We start from the raw sequence: 20,677 nt of genomic DNA on the forward strand, positions 1-20,677 counted from the left end.
ATTCCATTCATACCAATGGATTTAACTTGACCCGGTATCAGTGATTCCATTCATACCAATGGATTTAACTTGACCCGGTATCAGTGATTCCATTCATACCAATGGATTTAACTTGACCCGGTATCAGTGATTCCATTCATACCAATGGATTTAACTTGACCCGGTATCAGTGATTCCATTCATACCAATGGATTTAACTTGACCCGGGATCAGTGATTCCATTCATACCAATGGATTTAACTTGACCCGGTATCAGTGATTCCATTCATACCAATGGTATTACTATCACTGGCTTGGCTTAGAAAACAATTGTGAAACTTTACAATATTCTGAACATTACTTTTGTCCAGCTGTACAGTTGGTTGAAGCTGTAAAGTTGAAGCTGTAAAGTTGAAGCTGTAAAGTTGAAGCTGTAAAGTTGAAGCTGTAAAGTTGAAGCTGTAAAGTTGAAGCTGTAAAGTTGAAGCTGTAAAGTTGAAGCTGTAAAGTTGGTTGAAGCTGTACAGTTGGTTGAAGCTGTAAAGTTGGTTGAAGCTGTAAAGTTGGTTGAAGCTGTAAAGTTGGTTGAAGCTGTACAGTTGGTTGAAGCTGTAAAGTTGGTTGAAGCTGTACAGTTGGTTGAAGCTGTACAGTTGGTTGAAGCTGTAAAGTGGAATGAAGCTGTAAAGTTGGTTGAAGCTGTAAAGTTGGTTGAAGCTGTAAAGTTGGTTGAAGCTGTAAAGTTGAACCTGTAAAGTTGAATGTGTTCAGACCCTGTCATGTCACTGTTCCCCCAGGTACGTCTCATGACTGGCGGTTGCGGTGTGACGCGGTGAATCTGTACTACACTCTGTTTGGTCTGACGCGTCCCTCCTGCCTGCCCCTGCCCGAGCTGGGCCTGGTACTCAACCTCAAGGAGAAGAAGGCCGTGCTCAACCCCACTATCAAGCCTGAACAGGGACCAGACACCACAGAGATGACTGGCATCACCATGGGCGTTCATATCCCTGTCATGGGCTTCACTAGCAGTGTAACAAGAACAAAAAATACTAACGATTTAACCTTTTTAATATAATTCAGATATTTTAGTGGGGACATGGGCCTTATTGTGTCTTATTAAATCTTCACCTAAAATATTTTCTGTCAACCTCATCTGAGTTTTGTTATAACACTCATTTCCCTCTCTCTCTCTCCCCCTCCATCTCTTCCCTCTCTCTCTCTCTCTCTCTCTCTCTCTCTGTCTCTCTCTGTCTCTCTCTGTCTCTCTCTGTCTCTCTCTGTCTCTCTCTCTGTCTCTCTCTCTGTCTCTCTCTCTCTCTCTCTCTCTGTCTCTCTCTCTCTCTCTCTCTCTGTCTCTCTCTCTCTCTCTCTCTGTCTCTCTGTCTCTCTCTCTCTCGCTCTCTCTCTCTCTCTCTCTCCTTCCCCTCTCTAGCTGGATGAGGGCCTGATCACCATGGAGACAGTGTCCAGCGTGTCTATGTCCAGTGGTGTGGCCCCACCCCCTCAGGGTCTGAAGAGGAAGTTGGACAGTGTCGTTGGCCCGCTGGGCTCGTCCTCACCGGAGCCAGGCCAGGTCCTGCAGGAAGAGGACACCAGTAAAAAATTCAAGATCAGAGTAAGGATCTCGAGCGCCGTGGGGAGGCACTTTTACTGTTCTGGGCTTTCACTACAGGCTTTACCCAATAATGTGTGTGTGTGTGTCCATGTCTTAGTGTGTCCATGTCTTAGTGTGTCCGTGTCTTAGTGTGTCCGTGTCTTAGTGTGTCCGTGTGTTAGTGTGTCCGTGTGTTAGTGTGTGTGTGTGTCCATGTGTTAGTGTGTGTGTGTGTCCGTGTGTGTGTCCATGTGTTAGTGTGTGTGTCCATGTGTTAGTGTGTGTGTGTGTCCATGTGTTAGTGTGTGTGTCCATGTGTTAGTGTGTGTGTGTGTCCATGTGTTCGTGTGTGTGAACCATTTCAGGCTTCCCTGAGGACTGAAGCAGTGCCTCTGTGGACTCAGTGTGTCTGGATTCATCTAGCTCTTTAAACTGATACAATACAACTGGCGCAATCCCATTGCTGATCGTATTTGACTTGACGTGAATCACTGTGGGTTGCACTTGTGAGGGTGTTGAATGATGATGATGTTTCAGTTCAACTCCGTGGAGGAAGATCAGATCAGATGGTTATGACTGATGATGATGATTCAGTTCAACACCATGGTGGAGGAAGATGAGATCAGATGGTTATGACTGATGATGATGATGATGTTTCAGTTCAACTCCATGGAGGAAGATCAGATCAGATGGTTATGACTGATGATGATGATGTTTCAGTTCAACACTGTGGAGGAAGATCAGATCAGATGGTTATGACTGATGATGTTGTTTCAGTTCAACTCCGTGGAGGAAGATCAGATCAGATGGTTATGACTGATGATGATGATGATGAGGTTGTTGTTTCAGTTCAACACCGTGGAGGAAGATCAGATGGTTATGACTGATGATGTTGTTTCAGTTTAACACCGTGGAGGAAGATCAGATGGTTATGACTGATGATGATGTTGTTTCAGTTTAACACCGTGGAGGAAGATCAGATCAGATGGTTATGACTGATGATGATGATGTTGTTGTTTCAGTTCAACACCGTAGAGGAAGATGAGATTGACATGGAGAGTCCCCATGACAGCCAGGCATTCATCCACCACCACCTCAACATCCTGGAGAGGCCATCCACACCAGGTCAGCACCCCGTCAAACATCCTGCACTTATCATTCTGCTTTCAGACAATCTAGTCCTTTTTTTTTCAAGAACACGATGCACTTCTATCTGATTGGCATTCAGTACGTTAAATCCGTCTCTTCCTGTCTCCTCTCTCCCCTCCTCAGGTAAGGAACCTCCAGCCGTGGACCAGGCCGTCCTCTCCCTGCCTGTCACCCCTTTACCTTCTTCCTTCGGCAAAGAGTCCACCTCTTCCTCCAAACACAGCGGTGACCACCACCATCACCACCACCACCACGAGCACAAGAAGAAGAAGAAGAAGAAGCACAAACATAAACACAAACACAAACATGAGAGTAAAGACAAGGAGAGGGACTCCCATGCCTTCAGTAACAGCCCTGCTAGTGGACGCTCTGTGAGGTCTCCATCCATGTCTGACTAGAACACAGCTCTGCCTCCTGGTTGGTCCTTCAGTAACAGCCCTGCTAGTGGACGCTCTGTGAGGTCTCCATCCATGTCTGACTAGAACACAGCTCTGCCTCCTGGTTGTCTTTCAGTAACAGCCCTGCTAGTGGACGCTCTGTGAGGTCTCCATCCATGTCTGACTAGAACACAGCTCTGCCTCCTGGTTGGTCCTTCAGTAACAGCCCTGCTAGTGGACGCTCTGTGAGGTCTCCATCCATGTCTGACTAGAACACAGCTCTGCCTCCTGGTTGGTCCTTCAGTAACAGCCCTGCTAGTGGACGCTCTGTGAGGTCTCCATCCATGTCTGACTAGAACACCGCTCTGCCTCCTGGTTGGTCCTTCAGTAACAGCCCTGCTAGTGGACGCTCTGTGAGGTCTCCATCCATGTCTGACTAGAACACAGCTCTGCCTCCTGGTTGGTCCTTCAGTAACAGCCCTGCTAGTGGACGCTCTGTGAGGTCTCCATCCATGTCTGACTGAGCTGTGAAACATCATCCTCAAGACTAGACTCCAACTCCTCTGAATAGACCTTACTGGTTTGCTATGTGTCAACTAGCCTGGAATCCACACTAAATATTGCTTGTTTCAGAGCTAAGTTTAGTTTGAATTTGGAAAATGGAGCAATATTCAGTGTGGATCCAGGGCTGGCCCTGCAGTCAGTGTAGGAATGTGTGTAGCCTAACCAACATTCTGTGACGTCTTCATTAACCACACAGAGAGGCAGACCTGTGGGCCTCTCCAGAAAGGGAGCCCTTTGGTTTTAAAAGCATCCCAGTCTCCAATCACCTTAACCACACACATACACACCCACCACACACACACACTTCTGGCTGTGCCCGAACCTGTCTGTCTCCTACCATCATCAACAACATTTTCAGTTAGTGGCTGTGCGTCCTCACAAGGGAACCTCTTCAGCTTGTTGAACCCGGTCTCACAGACTGCCACTAGACTTTCCCCCACGTTGCCCTGGACATGGACTTACAGGTTTACTTTAACCCTGCAATTAAACTAAGAGGAGAAATTCCACTCTCGTTCAGAGACCCAATCAATTCAAAGATGGCAGAATCAAGAATGAGATGTTTCTAAACGTGTAGGATGTAGAATGTATAGTAAAATATAAATTGTCTCTAATTAGGTGGACCTGCAGTAGACCATGACTGTTTTGCGTTCTAAACCACACCCTATTCGTTATATAGTACACTACGTTTGACCAGGGCCCATACGGCTCTGGTCAAAAGTAGTGCATTTTATTGGGAATGGGGTGCCATTTTGGATGTAGCCGTGACTAATAGCCTAATTGCTGCCCTGTATGACATCACCATACTGAAGAGTCATTGGGTTGTTCTATACCTGTTTCTATTGCATTCATATGGCACTGTTTCTAACCATGCATGGGGCGGCAGCGTAGCCTAGTGGTTAGAGCGTTGGACTAGTAACCGGAAGGTTGCGAGTTCAAACCCCCGAGCTGACAAGGTACAAATCTGTCGTTCTGCCCCTGAACAGGCAGTTAACCCACTGTTCCCAGGCCGTCATTGAAAATAAGAATGTGTTCTTAACTGACTTGCCTGGTTAAATAAAGGTTTAAAAAAATAAAAAATAAATGTTGTCTTTACTGTTAAAGTCTCCCTCACCCAATCAGTAACTAGATTGTGGATGGTCTCCTTGTCCCTCACCCAATCAGTAACTAGATTGTGGATGGTCTCCTTGTCCCTCACCCAATCAGTAACTAGATTGTGGATGGTCTCCTTGTCCCTCACCCAATCAGTAACTAGATTGTGGATGGTCTCCTTGTCCCTCACCCAATCAGTAACTGTTCTGTTCTTTATTCATTATGTACTCCAGTTGTGTTGAAACCTTTTCTTCTAGGTTGGACATGAATACATTATCATAAAGATGATGGAAAATAAAGCTTCAAGAATGTGTGTTTTTATTTGTGGATTTTTTTTTCAATAACGCTCAATATATAATAACAATTACGCTTTGAAATGTTGTATACCAAGAATGTAATAACCAAGAGCATGAACTTTGAATAATTGCTCCCACCACAAAAGGCAGATGGACATTTATCAGAGGAGAATGTAGATGAGATCTGGCGGTGTAGCTGTGGTCTTTAGTATCCTTGTTCTACCCTTACAACTACCTCACTGCCTGGCCCAGTAACGACTACCTCACTGCCCGGCCCAGTAACGACTACCTCGCTGCTGGCCCAGTAACGACTACCTCACTGCCCGGCCCAGTAACAACTACCTCACTGCCCGGCCCAGTAACGACTAACAACTACCTCACTGCCTAGCCCAGTAACGACTACCTCACTGCCGGCCCAGTAACGACTACCTCACTGCCCGGCCCAGTAACAACTACCTCACTGCCCGGCCCAGTAACGACTAACAACTACCTCACTGCCCAGCCCAGTAACAACTACCTCACTGCCCGGCCCAGTAACGACTACCTCACTGCCGGCCCAGTAACGACTACCTCACTGCTGGCCCAGTAACAACAAACAACTACCTCACTGCCGGCCCAGTAACAACTACCTCACTGCCGGACCAGTAACAACTAACGACTACCTCACTGCCCGGCCCAGTAACGACTACCTCACTGCCAGCCCAGTAACGACTAACGACTACCTCACTGCCGGCCCAGTAACTACTACCTCACTGCCGGCCCAGTAACAACTACCTCACTGCCCGGCCCAGTAACGACTAACAACTACCTCACTGCCCGGCCCAGTAACGACTACCTCACTGCCCGGCCCAGTAACGACTACCTCACTGCCCGGCCCAGTAACGACTACCTCACTGCCGGCCCAGTAACAACTACCTCACTGCCCGGCCCAGTAACGACTAACGACTACCTCACTGCCCGGCCCAGTAACGACTACCTCACTGCCGGCCCAGTAACAACTAACGACTACCTCACTGCCGGCCCAGTAACGACTACCTCACTGCCGTTCCAGTAACAACTACCTCACTGCCCGGCCCAGTAACGACTAACAACCAGCTCACTGCCCGGCCCAGTAACGACTACCTCACTGCCCAGCCCAGTAACAACTACCTCACTGCCCAGCCCAGTAACAACTACCTCACTGCCCAGCCCAGTAACAACTACCTCACTGCCGGCCCAGTAACGACTACCTCACTGCCCGGCCCAGTAACGACTACCTCACTGCCCGACCCAGTAACGACTACCTCACTGCCCGGCCCAGTAACGACTACCTCACTGCCGGCCCAGTAACAACTACCTCACTGCCCGGCCCAGTAACGACTAACGACTACCTCACTGCCGGCCCAGTAACAACTAACGACTACCTCACTGCCGGCCCAGTAACGACTACCTCACTGCCAGCCCAGTAACGACTAACGACTACCTCACTGCCCGACCCAGTAACGACTACCTCACTGCCCGGCCCAGTAACGACTACCCTCACTGCCCGGCCCAGTAACGACTACCTCACTGCCCGGCCCAGTAACGACTACCTCACTGCCAGCCCAGTAACGACTAACGACTACCTCACTGCCCGACCCAGTAACGACTACCTCACTGCCCGGCCCAGTAACGACTACCTCACTGCCCGGCCCAGTAACGACTACCTCACTGCCCGGCCCAGTAACGACTACCTCACTGCCGGCCCAGTAACAACTACCTCACTGCCCGGCCCAGTAACGACTAACGACTACCTCACTGCCCGGCCCAGTAACAACTAACGACTACCTCACTGCCGGCCCAGTAACGACTACCTCACTGCCGTTCCAGTAACAACTACCTCACTGCCCGGCCCAGTAACGACTAACAACCAGCTCACTGCCCGGCCCAGTAACGACTACCTCACTGCCCGGCCCAGTAACGACTACCTCACTGCCCAGCCCAGTAACAACTACCTCACTGCCCAGCCCAGTAACAACTACCTCACTGCCCAGCCCAGTAACAACTACCTCACTGCCCAGCCCAGTAACAACTACCTCACTGCCGGCCCAGTAACGACTACCTCACTGCCCGGCCCAGTAACGACTACCTCACTGCCCGGCCCAGTAACGACTACCTCACTGCCCGGCCCAGTAACGACTACCTCACTGCCGGCCCAGTAACAACTACCTCACTGCCCGGCCCAGTAACGACTAACGACTACCTCACTGCCCGGCCCAGTAACAACTAACGACTACCTCACTGCCGGCCCAGTAACGACTACCTCACTGCCGTTCCAGTAACAACTACCTCACTGCCCGGCCCAGTAACGACTAACAACCAGCTCACTGCCCGGCCCAGTAACGACTACCTCACTGCCCGGCCCAGTAACGACTACCTCACTGCCCAGCCCAGTAACGACTACCTCACTGCCCAGCCCAGTAACAACTACCTCACTGCCCAGCCCAGTAACAACTACCTCACTGCCCAGCCCAGTAACAACTACCTCACTGCCCAGCCCAGTAACAACTACCTCACTGCCGGCCCAGTAACGACTACCTCACTGCCCGGCCCAGTAACGACTACCTCACTGCCCGGCCCAGTAACGACTACCTCACTGCCCGACCCAGTAACGACTACCTCACTGCCGGCCCAGTAACGACTACCTCACTGCCCGGCCCAGTAACGACTACCTCACTGCCCGACCCAGTAACGACTACCTCACTGCCCGACCCAGTAACGACTAACGACTACCTTACTGCTGGCCCAGTAACGACTACCTCACTGCCCGGCCCAGTAACGACTACCTCACTGCCCGACCCAGTAACGACTACCTCACTGCTCGGCCCAGTAACATCTTTCAGTGCTCTGGTTCTTGACCTAATCTCCTCACATGTCCCTATTGGTGAGTTTCAGTGCTCTGGTTCTTGACCTAATCTCCTCACATGTCCCTATTGGTGAGTTTCAGTGCTCTGGTTCTTGACCTAATCTCCTCACACGTCCCTATTGGTGAGTTTCAGTGCTCTGGTTCTTCACCTAATCTCCTCACACGTCCCTATTGGTGAGTTTCAGTGCTCTGGTTCTTGACCTAATCTCCTCGCATGTCCCTATGGGTGAGTTTCAGTGCTCTGGTTCTTGACCTAATCTCCTCACATGTCCCTATGGGTGAGTTTCAGTGCTCTGGTTCTTGACCTAATCTCCTCACATGTCCCTATGGGTGAGTTTCAGTGCTCTGGTTCTTGACCTAATCTCCTCGCATGTCCCTATGGGTGAGTTTCAGTGCTCTGGTTCTTGACCTAATCTCCTCGCATGTCCCTATGGGTGAGTTTCAGTGCTCTGGTTCTTGACCTAATCTCCTCACATGTCCCTATGAGTGAGTTTCAGTGCTCTGGTTCTTGACCTAATCTCCTCACACGTCCCTATTGGTGAGTTTCAGTGCTCTGGTTCTTGACCTAATCTCCTCGCATGTCCCTATGGGTGAGTTTCAGTGCTCTGGTTCTTGACCTAATCTCATCGCATGTCCCTATGGGTGAGTTTCAGTGCTCTGGTTCTTGACCTAATCTCCTCACATGTCCCTATGGGTGAGTTTCAGTGCTCTGGTTCTTGACCTAATCTCCTCACATTTCCATTTGAACTCAGTAATCATATTCTTGTCAGATTGAGCATAATAATCTACTCTGGAATCTTCCCATATCTGCAACAATATACATTTTTATATTTGATTTGTTTCCCTCATCAAACCCTGGATGACAAAACAAACATATGTATTGGCAACAAACCAATGGCGCTCCAGTCCTCCACCGACTCTGCCAAATCCTGTGTGGTCTGTCCTGGAGGCAGAAAGCACCGGGGTTAGTTATGGTACAACTCAGTCCAGTGTTAGAACCAGGGTTCGTTATGGTACAACTCAGTCCAGTGTTAGAACCAGGGTTAGTTATGGTACAACTCAGTCCAGTGTTAGAACCAGGGTTAGTTATGGTACAACTCAGTCCAGTGTTAGAACCAGGGTTAGTTATGGTACAACTCAGTCCAGTGTTAGAACCAGGGTTAGTTATGGTACAACTCAGTCCAGTGTTAGAACCAGGGTTAGTTATGGTACAACTCAGTCCAGTGTTAGAACCAGGGTTAGTTATGGTACAACTCAGTCCAGTGTTAGAACCAGGGTTAGTTATGGTACAACTCAGTACAGTGTTAGAACCAGGGTTAGTTATGGTACAACTCAGTCCAGTGTTAGAACCAGGGTTAGTTATGGTACAACTCAGTCCAGTGTTAGAACCAGGGTTAGTTATGGTACAACTCAGTCCAGTGTTAGAACCAGGGTTATTTATGGTACAACTCAGTCCAGTGTTAGAACCAGGGTTAGTTATGGTACAACTCAGTCCAGTGTTAGAACCAGGGTTAGTTATGGTACAACTCAGTCCAGTGTTAGAACCAGGGTTAGTTATGGTACAACTCAGTCCAGTGTTAGAACCAGGGTTATTTATGGTACAACTCAGTCCAGTGTTAGAACCAGGGTTAGTTATGGTACAACTCAGTCCAGTGTTAGAACCAGGGTTCGTTATGGTACAACTCAGTCCAGTGTTAGAACCAGGGTTAGTTATGGTACAACTCAGTCCAGTGTTAGAACCAGGGTTAGTTATGGTACAACTCAGTCCAGTGTTAGAACCAGGGTTCGTTATGGTACAACTCAGTCCAGTGTTAGAACCAGGGTTCGTTATGGTACAACTCAGTCCAGTGTTAGAACCAGGGTTAGTTATGGTACAACTTAGTCCAGTGTTAGAACCAGGGTTAGTTATGGTACAACTCAGTCCAGTGTTAGAACCAGGGTTAGTTATGGTACAACTCAGTCCAGTGTTAGAACCAGGGTTAGTTATGGTACAACTCAGTCCAGTGTTAGAACCAGGGTTAGTTATGGTACAACTCAGTCCAGTGTTAGAACCAGGGTTCGTTATGGTACAACTCAGTCCAGTGTTAGAACCAGGGTTAGTTATGGTACAACTCAGTCCAGTGTTAGAACCAGGGTTATTTATGGTACAACTCAGTCCAGTGTTAGAACCAGGGTTATTTATGGTACAACTCAGTCCAGTGTTAGAACCAGGGTTAGTTATGGTACAACTCAGTCCAGTGTTAGAACCAGGGTTCGTTATGGTACAACTCAGTCCAGTGTTAGAACTAGGGTTAGTTATGGTACAACTCAGTCCAGTGTTAGAACCAGGGTTAGTTATGGTACAACTCAGTCCAGTGTTAGAACCAGTGTTAGTTATGGTACAACTCAGTCCAGTGTTAGAACCAGTGTTATTTATGGTACAACTCAGTCCAGTGTTAGAACCAGGGTTAGTTATGGTACAACTCAGTCCAGTGTTAGAACCAGGGTCAGTTATGGTACAACTCAGTCCAGTGTTAGAACCAGTGTTATTTATGGTACAACTCAGTCCAGTGTTAGAACCAGGGTTAGTTATGGTACAACTCAGTCCAGGGCTAGAACCAGGGTTAGAACCAGGGTTAGTTATGGTAAAATCAGTCCAGTGATGATCCAGGGTTAGTTTTGGTATAACTCACTCCAGGGTTAGTTTGGGTATAACTCACTCCAGGGTTAGTTTGGGTATAACTCACTCCAGGGTTAGTTTGGGTATAACTCACTCCAGGGTTAGTTTGGGTATAACTCACTCCAGGGTAGTTAGGGTATAACTCACTCCAGGGTTAGTTAGGGTATAACTCACTCCAGGGTTAGTTTGGGTATAACTCACTCCAGGGTTAGTTTGGGTATAACTCACTCCAGGGTTAGTTTGGGTATAACTTGTTCCAGGGTTAGTTTGGGTATAACTCACTCCAGGGTTAGTTTGGGTATAACTCACTCCAGGGTTAGTTTGGGTATAACTCACTCCAGGGTTAGTTTGGGTATAACTCACTCCAGGGTTAGTTTGGGTATAACTTGTTCCAGGGTTAGTTTGGGTATAACTTGTTCCAGGGTTAGTTTGGGTATAACTCACACCAGGATTAGTTTGGGTATAACTCACTCCAGGGTTAGTTTGGGTATAACTCACTCCAGGGTTAGTTTGGGTATAACTCACTCCAGGGTTAGTTTGGGTATAACTTGTTCCAGGGTTAGTTTGGGTATAACTCGTTCCAGGGTTAGTTTGGGTATAACTCACTCCAGGGTTAGTTTGGGTATAACTCACTCCAGGGTTAGTTTGGGTATAACTCACTCCAGGGTTAGTTTGGGTATAACTCACTCCAGGGTTAGTTTGGGTATAACTTGTTCCAGGGTTAGTTTGGGTATAACTTGTTCCAGGGTTAGTTTGGGTATAACTCACACCAGGATTAGTTAGGGTATAACTCACTCCAGGGTTAGTTTGGGTATAACTCACTCCAGGGTTAGTTTGGGTATAACTCACTCCAGGGTTAGTTTGGGTATAACTCACTCCAGGGTTAGTTTGGGTATAACTCACTCCAGGGTTAGTTAGGGTATAACTCACTCCAGGGTTAGTTTGGGTATAACTTGTTCCAGGGTTAGTTTGGGTATAACTCACACCAGGATTAGTTTGGGTATAACTCACTCCAGGGTTAGTTAGGGTATAACTCACTCCAGGGTTAGTTTGGGTATAACTTGTTCCAGGGTTAGTTTGGGTATAACTCACTCCAGGGTTAGTTAGGGTATAACTCACTCCAGGGTTAGTTAGGGTATAACTCACTCCAGGGTTAGTTTGGGTATAACTCACTCCAGGGTTAGTTTGGGTATAACTTGTTCCAGGGTTAGTTAGGGTATAACTTGTTCCAGGGTTAGTTAGGGTATAACTTGTTCCAGGGTTAGTTTGGGTATAAATCACTCCAGGGTTAGTTAGGGTATAACTCACTCCAGGGTTAGTTTGGGTATAACTTGTTCCAGGGTTAGTTTGGGTATAACTCACTCCAGGGTTAGTTTGGGTATAACTTGTTCCAGGGTTAGTAAGGGTATAAATCACTCCAGGGTTAGTTTGGGTATAACTTGTTCCAGGGTTAGTAAGGGTATAAATCACTCCAGGGTTAGTTTGGGTATAACTTGTTCCAGGGTTAGTAAGGGTATAAATCACTCCAGTCTAGAGCAGACTATGAGCAGGCATCACTCGGCAGAGAATCATGGTTCTTTGGAAATTGGTTCTGTAAGGCTTTATGATCCATGCAAATGCATCGTGTGCGTCCGCATTTGTCCCTTTCCGTTTACAATGAGAACTTATGTTTTGCGTATAGGCTCCTATGACTATTATGCGTTTATTACTGGTTCTCAGATGTTTTCAGGGCTTTCAGCAAGGAAGTTTTACTCTCCTTTTGTTTTCTAAATCATTTGCAGTACAAGGGGATGATGATGATCATTTCAAAGTGGCGACCGATTTGAAAAGTATCAAAGGGTATTGTTATGCATTCACCGGGGTGGTCTCTCCTTGCATTCATTGTTTAGTATCCTACCGCGCACTGCGCGCAGTAAAATTAAACGGCAGCACAAGCACTTTTCATTGATTTAGTGGATTGAGAGCTGGAAGGAAGCTCCCTTTGGCACCGTGAACAGGTGTTCATCTGAAATCACAAAACTTGGCCACCACACGGTTCTTGCGCTCAGTCTTAGTGATAGTCGGGGTGCAGTCAGGACGCACGGTAACGAACCGAACAGGAACCACTGCGATAAACACATGAATTCTGTAGGACGGACCTGACATAATGGGGAAATATAAGATATCATTTAAACAGGTATGATGGAAATTACCAAAGATGGTTTAGAAAACTCTGTGATATTACAATGTAGGATGTTCAAGAGAGAATACCTGGGTTATGATGGATTGTTCTGGCATGTTCCCCGCTATATTTACTGTGGGAGACTTGTTATCGCCTCATATGTTTCACGTTTCATTTGATGTGACAATATTTTGTAGAATTGTATCATTTATCTGTTGTTTCGTTCATTTTCAAAGATGTTCTGTGTCCTCTCCATCGTCTGTGGTTCGGATATCTGCTCGGGGTATGTTTATGACCGCCCTGAAAGGTCTGTAGAGGAGGCTGCTTCTTCAAGGACAGACAGTAAGCAAGATTGCATAAAATATAGATAGTTGGGGGGGACTTCCATCTCTCCCTTTCTCTCTCTCTCTCTCTGACAATAGTTGATGGGTATTATTTTTGTCTATTACAGTATTGAAATTGTTCATTTAAAAATAAATGTTTGTATAATCTCACAAGGTGTTCTGCACTAACATTGTGCATGGTATACTACAAGCACATCGGAATCATTTTCTCTGTAATTTAGTTACCAAAATAAGCTTTACAGTATATTTTGAAAAAGCCTTTATGTTTTCTGGCTGTAAATGTATATAAAGCCAACTATCCTTTTGCCATTTTAAACAAGTCAGACAGAAAACTGTATTTGATTCCAGAGGCATTAAACTAAATCTTAAAACTGACTTAGGAACAAAGTAATCAATCACTCAACAGTCTGTAGACTTAACATGGAATCCATTTACCATCTAAATGTTCTTTAAACATGAGCAACATACATTATACGGAACTGACTACGTTCCCTGAGGTAACCATAGCGATGGAATTCAAAATGCAGTTTATTTGCACATCGTTTTCTATCAGATCTGTCTGCCAGTGTTACACAGAACTAATAAGCAAAGAGCGTTTTAAGGTAACAAACGATTACTGTTGTCCTTTTCGCTAGTGATTGGCCTGTTCGTGTATATTTGGGGTTTGTTTGCTCGGCTCTACCTTGTGTCAATATCAAGTGAGCTTTTCAGCCGTTTCTGCGCCACATATTCTGACCTGGTCTGCATGTAAAAACTCAGGTGGTTTGAATTATACTGTCGGGATACTTGTCAAAGATCCCACTGCACAGCCGTGAAAGGACATTGTAATATTTCCTTCACAGGTAGTTTGTTACCTTTCATTCAGTTCATTCACTGTGTCTGGGATGGGTTTGACATCGAGTAAATGACTAGTTATATGACTCATACAGCTATTCCTGTGCAGTAAACTGAGTTTGAATCTTCACAGAATTCGTCCACGTGCTTCTCCTGGCGTTGCCCAGGTTTTTCTGCTGCAGGTTTGTTCCTGAATCCACAAGGAACATCTTATTATGTACTGTATGTTACACTGGCTTGGTCCCCTCTGTTCCTCTCCCCAACCTCAGGGAAGACTTCCTCTCCCCAACCTCAGGGGAAACTGCCTCTCCCCAACCTCAGGGAAGTGTTCCTCTCCCCAACCTCAGGGAGGTGTTCCTCTCCCCAACCTCAGGGAAGTGTTCCTCTCCCCAACCTCAGGGAAGTGTTCCTCTCCCCAACCTTAGGGAAGTGTTCCTCTCCCCAACCTCAGGGAATACTTCCTCTCCCCAACCTCAGGGAATACTTCCTCTCCCCAACCTCAGGGAATACTTCCTCTCCCCAACCTCAGGGAATACTTCCTCTCCCCAACCTCAGGGAATACTTCCTCTCCCCAACCTCAGGGAATACTTCCTCTCCCCAACCTCAGGGAAGACTTCCTCTCCCCAACCTCAGGGAGGTGTTCCTCTCCCCAACCTCAGGGAAGACTTCCTCTCCCCAACCTCAGGGAATACTGCCTCTCCCCAACCTCAGGGGAAGCTTCCTCTCCCCAACCTCGGGGAAGAGTTACTCTCCCCAACCTCAGGGGAAACTTCCTCTCCCCAACCTCAGGGAATAATTCCTCTCCCCAACCTCAGGGAATACTCCCTCTCCCCAACCTCAGGGAATACTTCCTCTCCCCAACCTCAGGGAATACTTCCTCTCCCCAACCTCAGGGAAGACTTTCTCTCCCCAACCTCAGGGAAGACTTCCTCTCCCCAACCTCAGGGAATACTTCCTCTCCCCAACCTCAGGGAATTCTTCCTCTCCCCAACCTCAGGGAAGTGTTCCTCTCCCCAACCTCAGGGAGGTGTGCCTCTCCCCAACCTCAGGGAGGTGTGCCTCTCCCCAACCTCAGGGAAGTGTTCCTCTCCCCAACCACAGGGAAGTGTTCCTCTCCCCAACCTCAGGGAAGACTTCCTCTCCCCAACCTCAGGGAAGACTTCCTCTCCCCAACCTCAGGGAAGACGTCCTCTCCCCAACCTCAGGGAAGACTTCCTCTCCCCAACCTCAGGGAAGACTTCCTCTCCCCAACCTCAGGGAAGACATCCTCTCCCCAACCTCAGGGAAGACTTCCTCTCCCCAACCTCAGGGAAGACTTCCTCTCCCCAACCTCAGGGAAGACTTCCTCTCCCCAACCTCAGGGAAGACTTCCTCTCCCCAACCTCAGGGGAAACTGCCTCTCCCCAACCTCAGGGAAGAGTTACTCTCCCCAACCTCAGGGGAAACTGCCTCTCCCCAACCTCAGGGAATACTTCCTCTCCCCAACCTCAGGGAAGACTTCCTCTCCCCAACCTCAGGGAATACTTCCTCTCCCCAACCTCAGGGAATACTTCCTCTCCCCAACCTCAGGGAATACTTCCTCTCCCCAACCTCAGGGAATACTTCCTCTCCCCAACCTCAGGGAATACTCCCTCTCCCCAACCTCAGGGAGCTGTTCCTCTCCCCAACCTCAGGGAGGTGCTCCCTTCCTCTCCCCAACCTCGGGGAAGAGTTACTCTCCCCAACCTCAGGGGAAACTCCCTCTCCCCAACCTCAGGGAATACTTCCTCTCCCCAACCTCAGGGAATACTTCCTCTCCCCAACCTCAGGGAAGACTTTCTCTCCCCAACCTCAGGGAAGACTTCCTCTCCCCAACCTCAGGGAAGACTTCCTCTCCCCAACCTCAGGGGAAACTGCCTCTCCCCAACCTCAGGGAAGAGTTACTCTCCCCAACCTCAGGGAAGAGTTACTCTCCCCAACCTCAGGGAAGACTGCCTCTCCCCAACCTCAAGGAATACTTCCTCTCCCCAACCTCAGGGAAGACTTCCTCTCCCCAACCTCAGGGAATACTTCCTCTCCCCAACCTCAGGGAATACTTCCTCTCCCCAACCTCAGGGAATACTTCCTCTCCCCAACCTCAGGGAATACTCCCTCTCCCCAACCACAGGGAGGTGTTCCTCTCCCCAACCACAGGGAGGTGTTCCTCTCCCCAACCTCAGGGAGGTGTTCCTCTCCCCAACCTCAGGGAGGTGTTCCTCTCCCCAACCTCAGGGAGGTGTTCCTCTCCCCAACCTCAGGGAGGTGTTCCTCTCCCCAACCTCAGGGAGGTGTGCCTCTCCCCAACCTCAGGGAAGTGTTCCTCTCCCCAACCTCAGGGAAGACCTCCTCTCCCCAACCTCAGGGAGGTGTCCCTCTCCCCAACCTCAGGCAAGACTCCCTCTCCCCAACCTCAGGGAGGTGTTCCTCTCCCCAACCTCAGGCAAGACCTCCTCTCCCCAACCTCAGGGAGGTGTTCCTCTCCCCAACCTCAGGGAAGACTTCCTCTCCCCAACCTCAGGGAAGACTTCCTCTCCCCAACCTCAGGGAGGTGTTCCTCTCCCCAACCTCAGGGAGGTGTTCCTCTCCCCAACCTCAGGGAGGTGTTCCTCTCCCCAACCTCAGGGAGGTGTTCCTCTCCCCAACCTCAGGGAGGTGTGCCTCTCCCCAACCTCAGGGAAGTGTTCCTCTCCCCAACCTCAGGGAAGACTTCCTCTCCCCAACCTCAGGGAGGTGTCCCTCTCCCCAACCTCAGGCAAGACTTCCTCTCCCCAACCTCAGGGAAGACTTCCTCTCCCCAACCTCAGGGAAGTGTTCCTCTCCCCAACCTCAGGGAAGACGTCCTCTCCCCAACCTCAGGGAAGACGTCCTCTCCCCAACCTCAGGGAAGACGTCCTCTCCCCAACCTCAGGGAAGACGTCCTCTCCCCAACCTCAGGGAAGACGTCCTCTCCCCAACCTCAGGGAAGACGTCCTCTCCCCAACCTCAGGGAGGTGTTCCTCTCCCCAACCTCAGGGAGGTGTGCCTCTCCCCAACCTCAGGGAGGTGTTCCTCTCCCCAACCTCAGGGAGGTGTTCCTCTCCCCAACCTCAGGGAAGACTTCCTCTCCCCAACCTCAGGGAGGTGTCCCTCTCCCCAACCTCAGGGAGGTGTTCCTCTCAGCTCCCTCAGTAGATATTAACGATTCTCTCTCTCTCTCTCTCTCTCTCTCTCTCCCTGCCAGCTCCATTAGTAGATATTAACGGTTCTCTCTCTCTCTCTCTCCCTCCCTGATAGCTCCCTCAGTAGATGTTAACGGTTTTCTCTCTCTCTCTCTCTCCCTTTCATCTCCCTCAGTAGTTGTTAATGGTTCTCTCTCTCTCTCTCTCTCTCTCCCTTTCATCTCCCTCAGTAGTTGTTAATGGTTGTTTCTCTCTCTCTCTCTCTCTGCCAGCTCCTTCAGACTCCCCGTGGATCGGCACGTCAGGATCCTGCCAGAACAGATGCTTTGAATTGGACGAGGCTGAACCTCCCAACTGCCGCTGTGACAACTTATGTAAAACCTATAACAGCTGCTGCCAGGATTTTGATGAGCACTGCTTGAGAACAGGTAAGCCTGAAGCCTGCCAGCCTGTCTGTCTGGGTTGGTGGTCCCCCCTGCTCCCTTTCATGTTCCCTCAACATGGTGGTCTTACATCTCAGTTCAACCCCTCTTCCCCAGTCCAAGTTGTACATGTTCCAGAATGTTCAGTACGTTGTATTGCATCAATGCAGGGTTCAAAATGAACACACGCTTTACTTCATACTTTATGACCATCACCATCTCTGTCAGTTTCTACCTCATGTATATGACCTTGTGGTGACTTGACTCATTGTTGAATGGGACACCCTGATGCAGTTCTAATGGGTCGTTGTTACCTATGTAACATCCTCTCTCATTAATTGATTGAATAAATGATTGATTGTGTCCAGAGGGAGGTTTTGAGTGCAGTAAGGAGCGCTGTGGAGAGACCAGGAAGGACCAGCATGCCTGTCACTGTTCTGAGGACTGTCTGGCCAAAGGAGACTGCTGTACCAACTACAAAACACTCTGTAAAGGTTAGACACTGTTACTAGATGTCTCTCAACCTGATACTAGTGCTGCTTTAGCCAACCCTTCTGACTGTTGTTGTCATGACATACACTATCGGTCCAAAGCTTTAGAACACCTACTCATTCAAGGGTTTTTCTTCATTTTTTACTATTTTCTACATTGTAGAATAATAATGAAGACATCGCAACTATGAAATAACACATATGGAATCATATAGTAACCAAAAAAAGTGTTAAACAAATCAAAATATATTTTATATATTAGATTCAAATAGCCACCCTTTGCCTTGATGACAACTTTGCACACTCTTGGCATTCTCTCATCCAACTACATGTGTTATTACTATTATTCTATAATGTAGAAAATAGCAAAAATAAAGAAAAACCCTTGAATGAGTCGGTGTTCTAAAACTTTTGACTGGTCATGTACCTCTCTGACTGTATCCTATATAGTGGTAGTGGAAGGTTGTATTGAACCCTCATATTAACTCTTAACTCTTTCTTTGTAAGGGGACACTACTTGGTTGCAGGATGACTGTGAAGACATTAGAACCCATGAATGTCCGGCTGGGTAAGAGACCCTATTTACACACTTCAGACCTTTTTATAAAAAAAAACTTTTTTGTTTAACCTTTCAAAACTTAAAAAAAAAAACGTAAGAACATCAGAGATAGTCTCATGATCTTTTGTCCCCAGGTTTGTCCGTCCCCCTCTCATTATGGTGTCAGTGGATGGGTTCAGAGCCTCCTACATGAAGAGAGGAAGCACAGTGATCCCCAACATCGAGAAACTCAGTAAGATATTATGAATCATCCATAACAAGGCTTCATTTGACTGGGTCTACTTTATTCAACTATTATTAAACTAGGCAAGTCAGTTAAGAACAAATTCTTATTTACAATGAAGGCCTACCCCGGCCAAACCATAACCCGGACGACGTTGGGCCAATTGTGTGCCGCCTTATGGGACTCTCAATCACGGCTGGTTGTGATACAGCCTGGAATCGAACCAGGATGTCTGTAGTGACGCCTCCAGCACTGAGATGCAGTGTCTTAGATCGCTGCGCCACTCGGGAGCACGTACCATTGCATCATATCTGTTTGTGCCTTTTTACCTCTAGGAGCCTGTGGTACCCATGCTCCTTACATGAGACCCGTGTACCCCACGAAAACGTTCCCCAATCTCTATACTCTTGCAACGGTACGTACTGGTCAATCATCCTTTTTCTTCCTCTTTACTCAGCTGAACATTTTATCTTCAGTTTTGCCGTAATGTAACATCCAGCCTCCACGGGTTAACACCTCCGTCCTGACCTCCTGTAGGGCCTGTACCCTGAGTCCCATGGCATCGTTGGCAACTCCATGCATGACCCTGTGTTTGATGCCAACTTTAACCTGCGGGGTCGAGAGAAGCTGAATCATCGTTGGTGGGGAGGTCAGCCGGTGAGGCCCTACTCTCTCTGCTCTGTTCTGTGGTTCAGTCATACAACGCCTTCACAAAGGATTCACACCCCATGACTTGTTACACATTTCATTGTGTTACAGCCTGAATTTAAAATGGATTCAATTGAGATTGAGTTTCACTGCCCTTCCACACAATACCCCATAATGTCAAAGTGGAATTATGTTTTTTAGAAATGAATTACAAATGAAAAGCTGAAAGGTCTTGAGTCAAGAAGTATTCAACCCCTTTGTTATGGCATAAATGACTTAACAAGTCACATAATAAGTTGCATTGACTCACTCTGTGTGCAATAATAGTGTTTAAAATGATTTTTTGAATGACTGCCTCATCTCTTTACCCCACACATACAATTATCTGTAAGGTCCCTCAGTTGAGCAGATTCAACTACAAAGACCAAGGAGGTTTTCCAATGCCTCACAAAGAAGGGCTCCTATTGGTAGATGGGTAAAAAATAAAGAAGCAGACATTGAATATCCCTTTGAGAATGGTGAAGTTAATAATTACACTTTGGATGGGGTATCAACACACTGAGTCACTATAAAGATACAGGCGTCCTTCCTAACTCAGTTGCCAGAGAGGAAGGAAACCGCTCAGGGATTTCACCATGAGGCCAATGGTGACTTTAAAACAGTTACAGAGTTTAATGGCTGTGATACAAGTAAACTGAGGATGGATCAACAACATTGTAGTTACTCCACAATACTAACCTACATGACAGAGTGAAAAGAAGGAAGTCTGTACAGAATAAAAATATTCTAAAACATGCATCCTGTTTGCAATAAGATACTAAAGTAAAAAAATGTGGCAAAGAAATTAACTTTCTCTCCTGAATACAAAGTGTTACGTTTGGGGCAAATCCAACACAACACATTACTGAGTACCAATCTCCATATTTTCAAGCATGGTGGTGGCTGCATCATGTTATGGGTATGCTTGTCATTGGCAAGGATTAGGGAGTTTTTTAGGATAAAAATAAACGGAATAGAGCTGAGCACAGGCAAAATCCTAGAGGAAAACCTTTCCAACAGACTGGGAGACAAATTCACTTTTCAGCAGGACAGTAACTTAAAACAGAAGGCAAAATATACACTGGAGTTGTCACCAAGATGACATTGAATGTTCCTGAGTGGCCTAGTTTTGACTCAAATCGGTTTGAAAATCTATGGCAAGACTTGGCTTTCTAGCAATGATCAACAA

General features: G+C 47.6%; 2 protein-coding genes across 3 annotated transcripts in view; both read left to right on the forward strand.

Moving 5' to 3' along the window:
* LOC109885467 (transcription initiation factor TFIID subunit 2) overlaps nt 1-5,065 on the forward strand; it is a 40,929-nt gene extending 35,864 nt beyond the window's left edge. The window contains exons 24-27 of the mRNA XM_031820511.1: nt 777-1,009; nt 1,412-1,594; nt 2,596-2,698; nt 2,846-5,065. Coding sequence (XP_031676371.1) covers nt 777-1,009; nt 1,412-1,594; nt 2,596-2,698; nt 2,846-3,120 — 794 coding nt within the window. The 3' untranslated portion in view covers nt 3,121-5,065. The remainder of the gene's footprint in view (nt 1-776; nt 1,010-1,411; nt 1,595-2,595; nt 2,699-2,845) is intronic.
* A 7,475-nt stretch (nt 5,066-12,540) lies between these two features.
* Nucleotides 12,541-20,677, forward strand: part of LOC109877572 (ectonucleotide pyrophosphatase/phosphodiesterase family member 2-like) — a 47,488-nt gene continuing 39,351 nt past the window's right edge. Inside the window, exons 1-8 of one of the 2 annotated variants that reach the window (XM_031820512.1) lie at nt 12,541-12,767; nt 12,989-13,094; nt 17,379-17,534; nt 17,897-18,022; nt 18,527-18,587; nt 18,713-18,810; nt 19,137-19,216; nt 19,339-19,458. In XM_031820512.1, the coding sequence (XP_031676372.1) occupies nt 12,738-12,767; nt 12,989-13,094; nt 17,379-17,534; nt 17,897-18,022; nt 18,527-18,587; nt 18,713-18,810; nt 19,137-19,216; nt 19,339-19,458 (777 nt within the window). In that variant the 5' untranslated portion in view covers nt 12,541-12,737. The remainder of the gene's footprint in view (nt 12,768-12,988; nt 13,095-17,378; nt 17,535-17,896; nt 18,023-18,526; nt 18,588-18,712; nt 18,811-19,136; nt 19,217-19,338; nt 19,459-20,677) is intronic. The other variant, XM_031820513.1, reaches the window with a different exon arrangement.

Source organism: Oncorhynchus kisutch, unplaced genomic scaffold (genome assembly GCF_002021735.2).
Source record: "Oncorhynchus kisutch isolate 150728-3 unplaced genomic scaffold, Okis_V2 scaffold3444, whole genome shotgun sequence".
Lineage (NCBI taxonomy): Eukaryota > Metazoa > Chordata > Actinopteri > Salmoniformes > Salmonidae > Oncorhynchus > Oncorhynchus kisutch.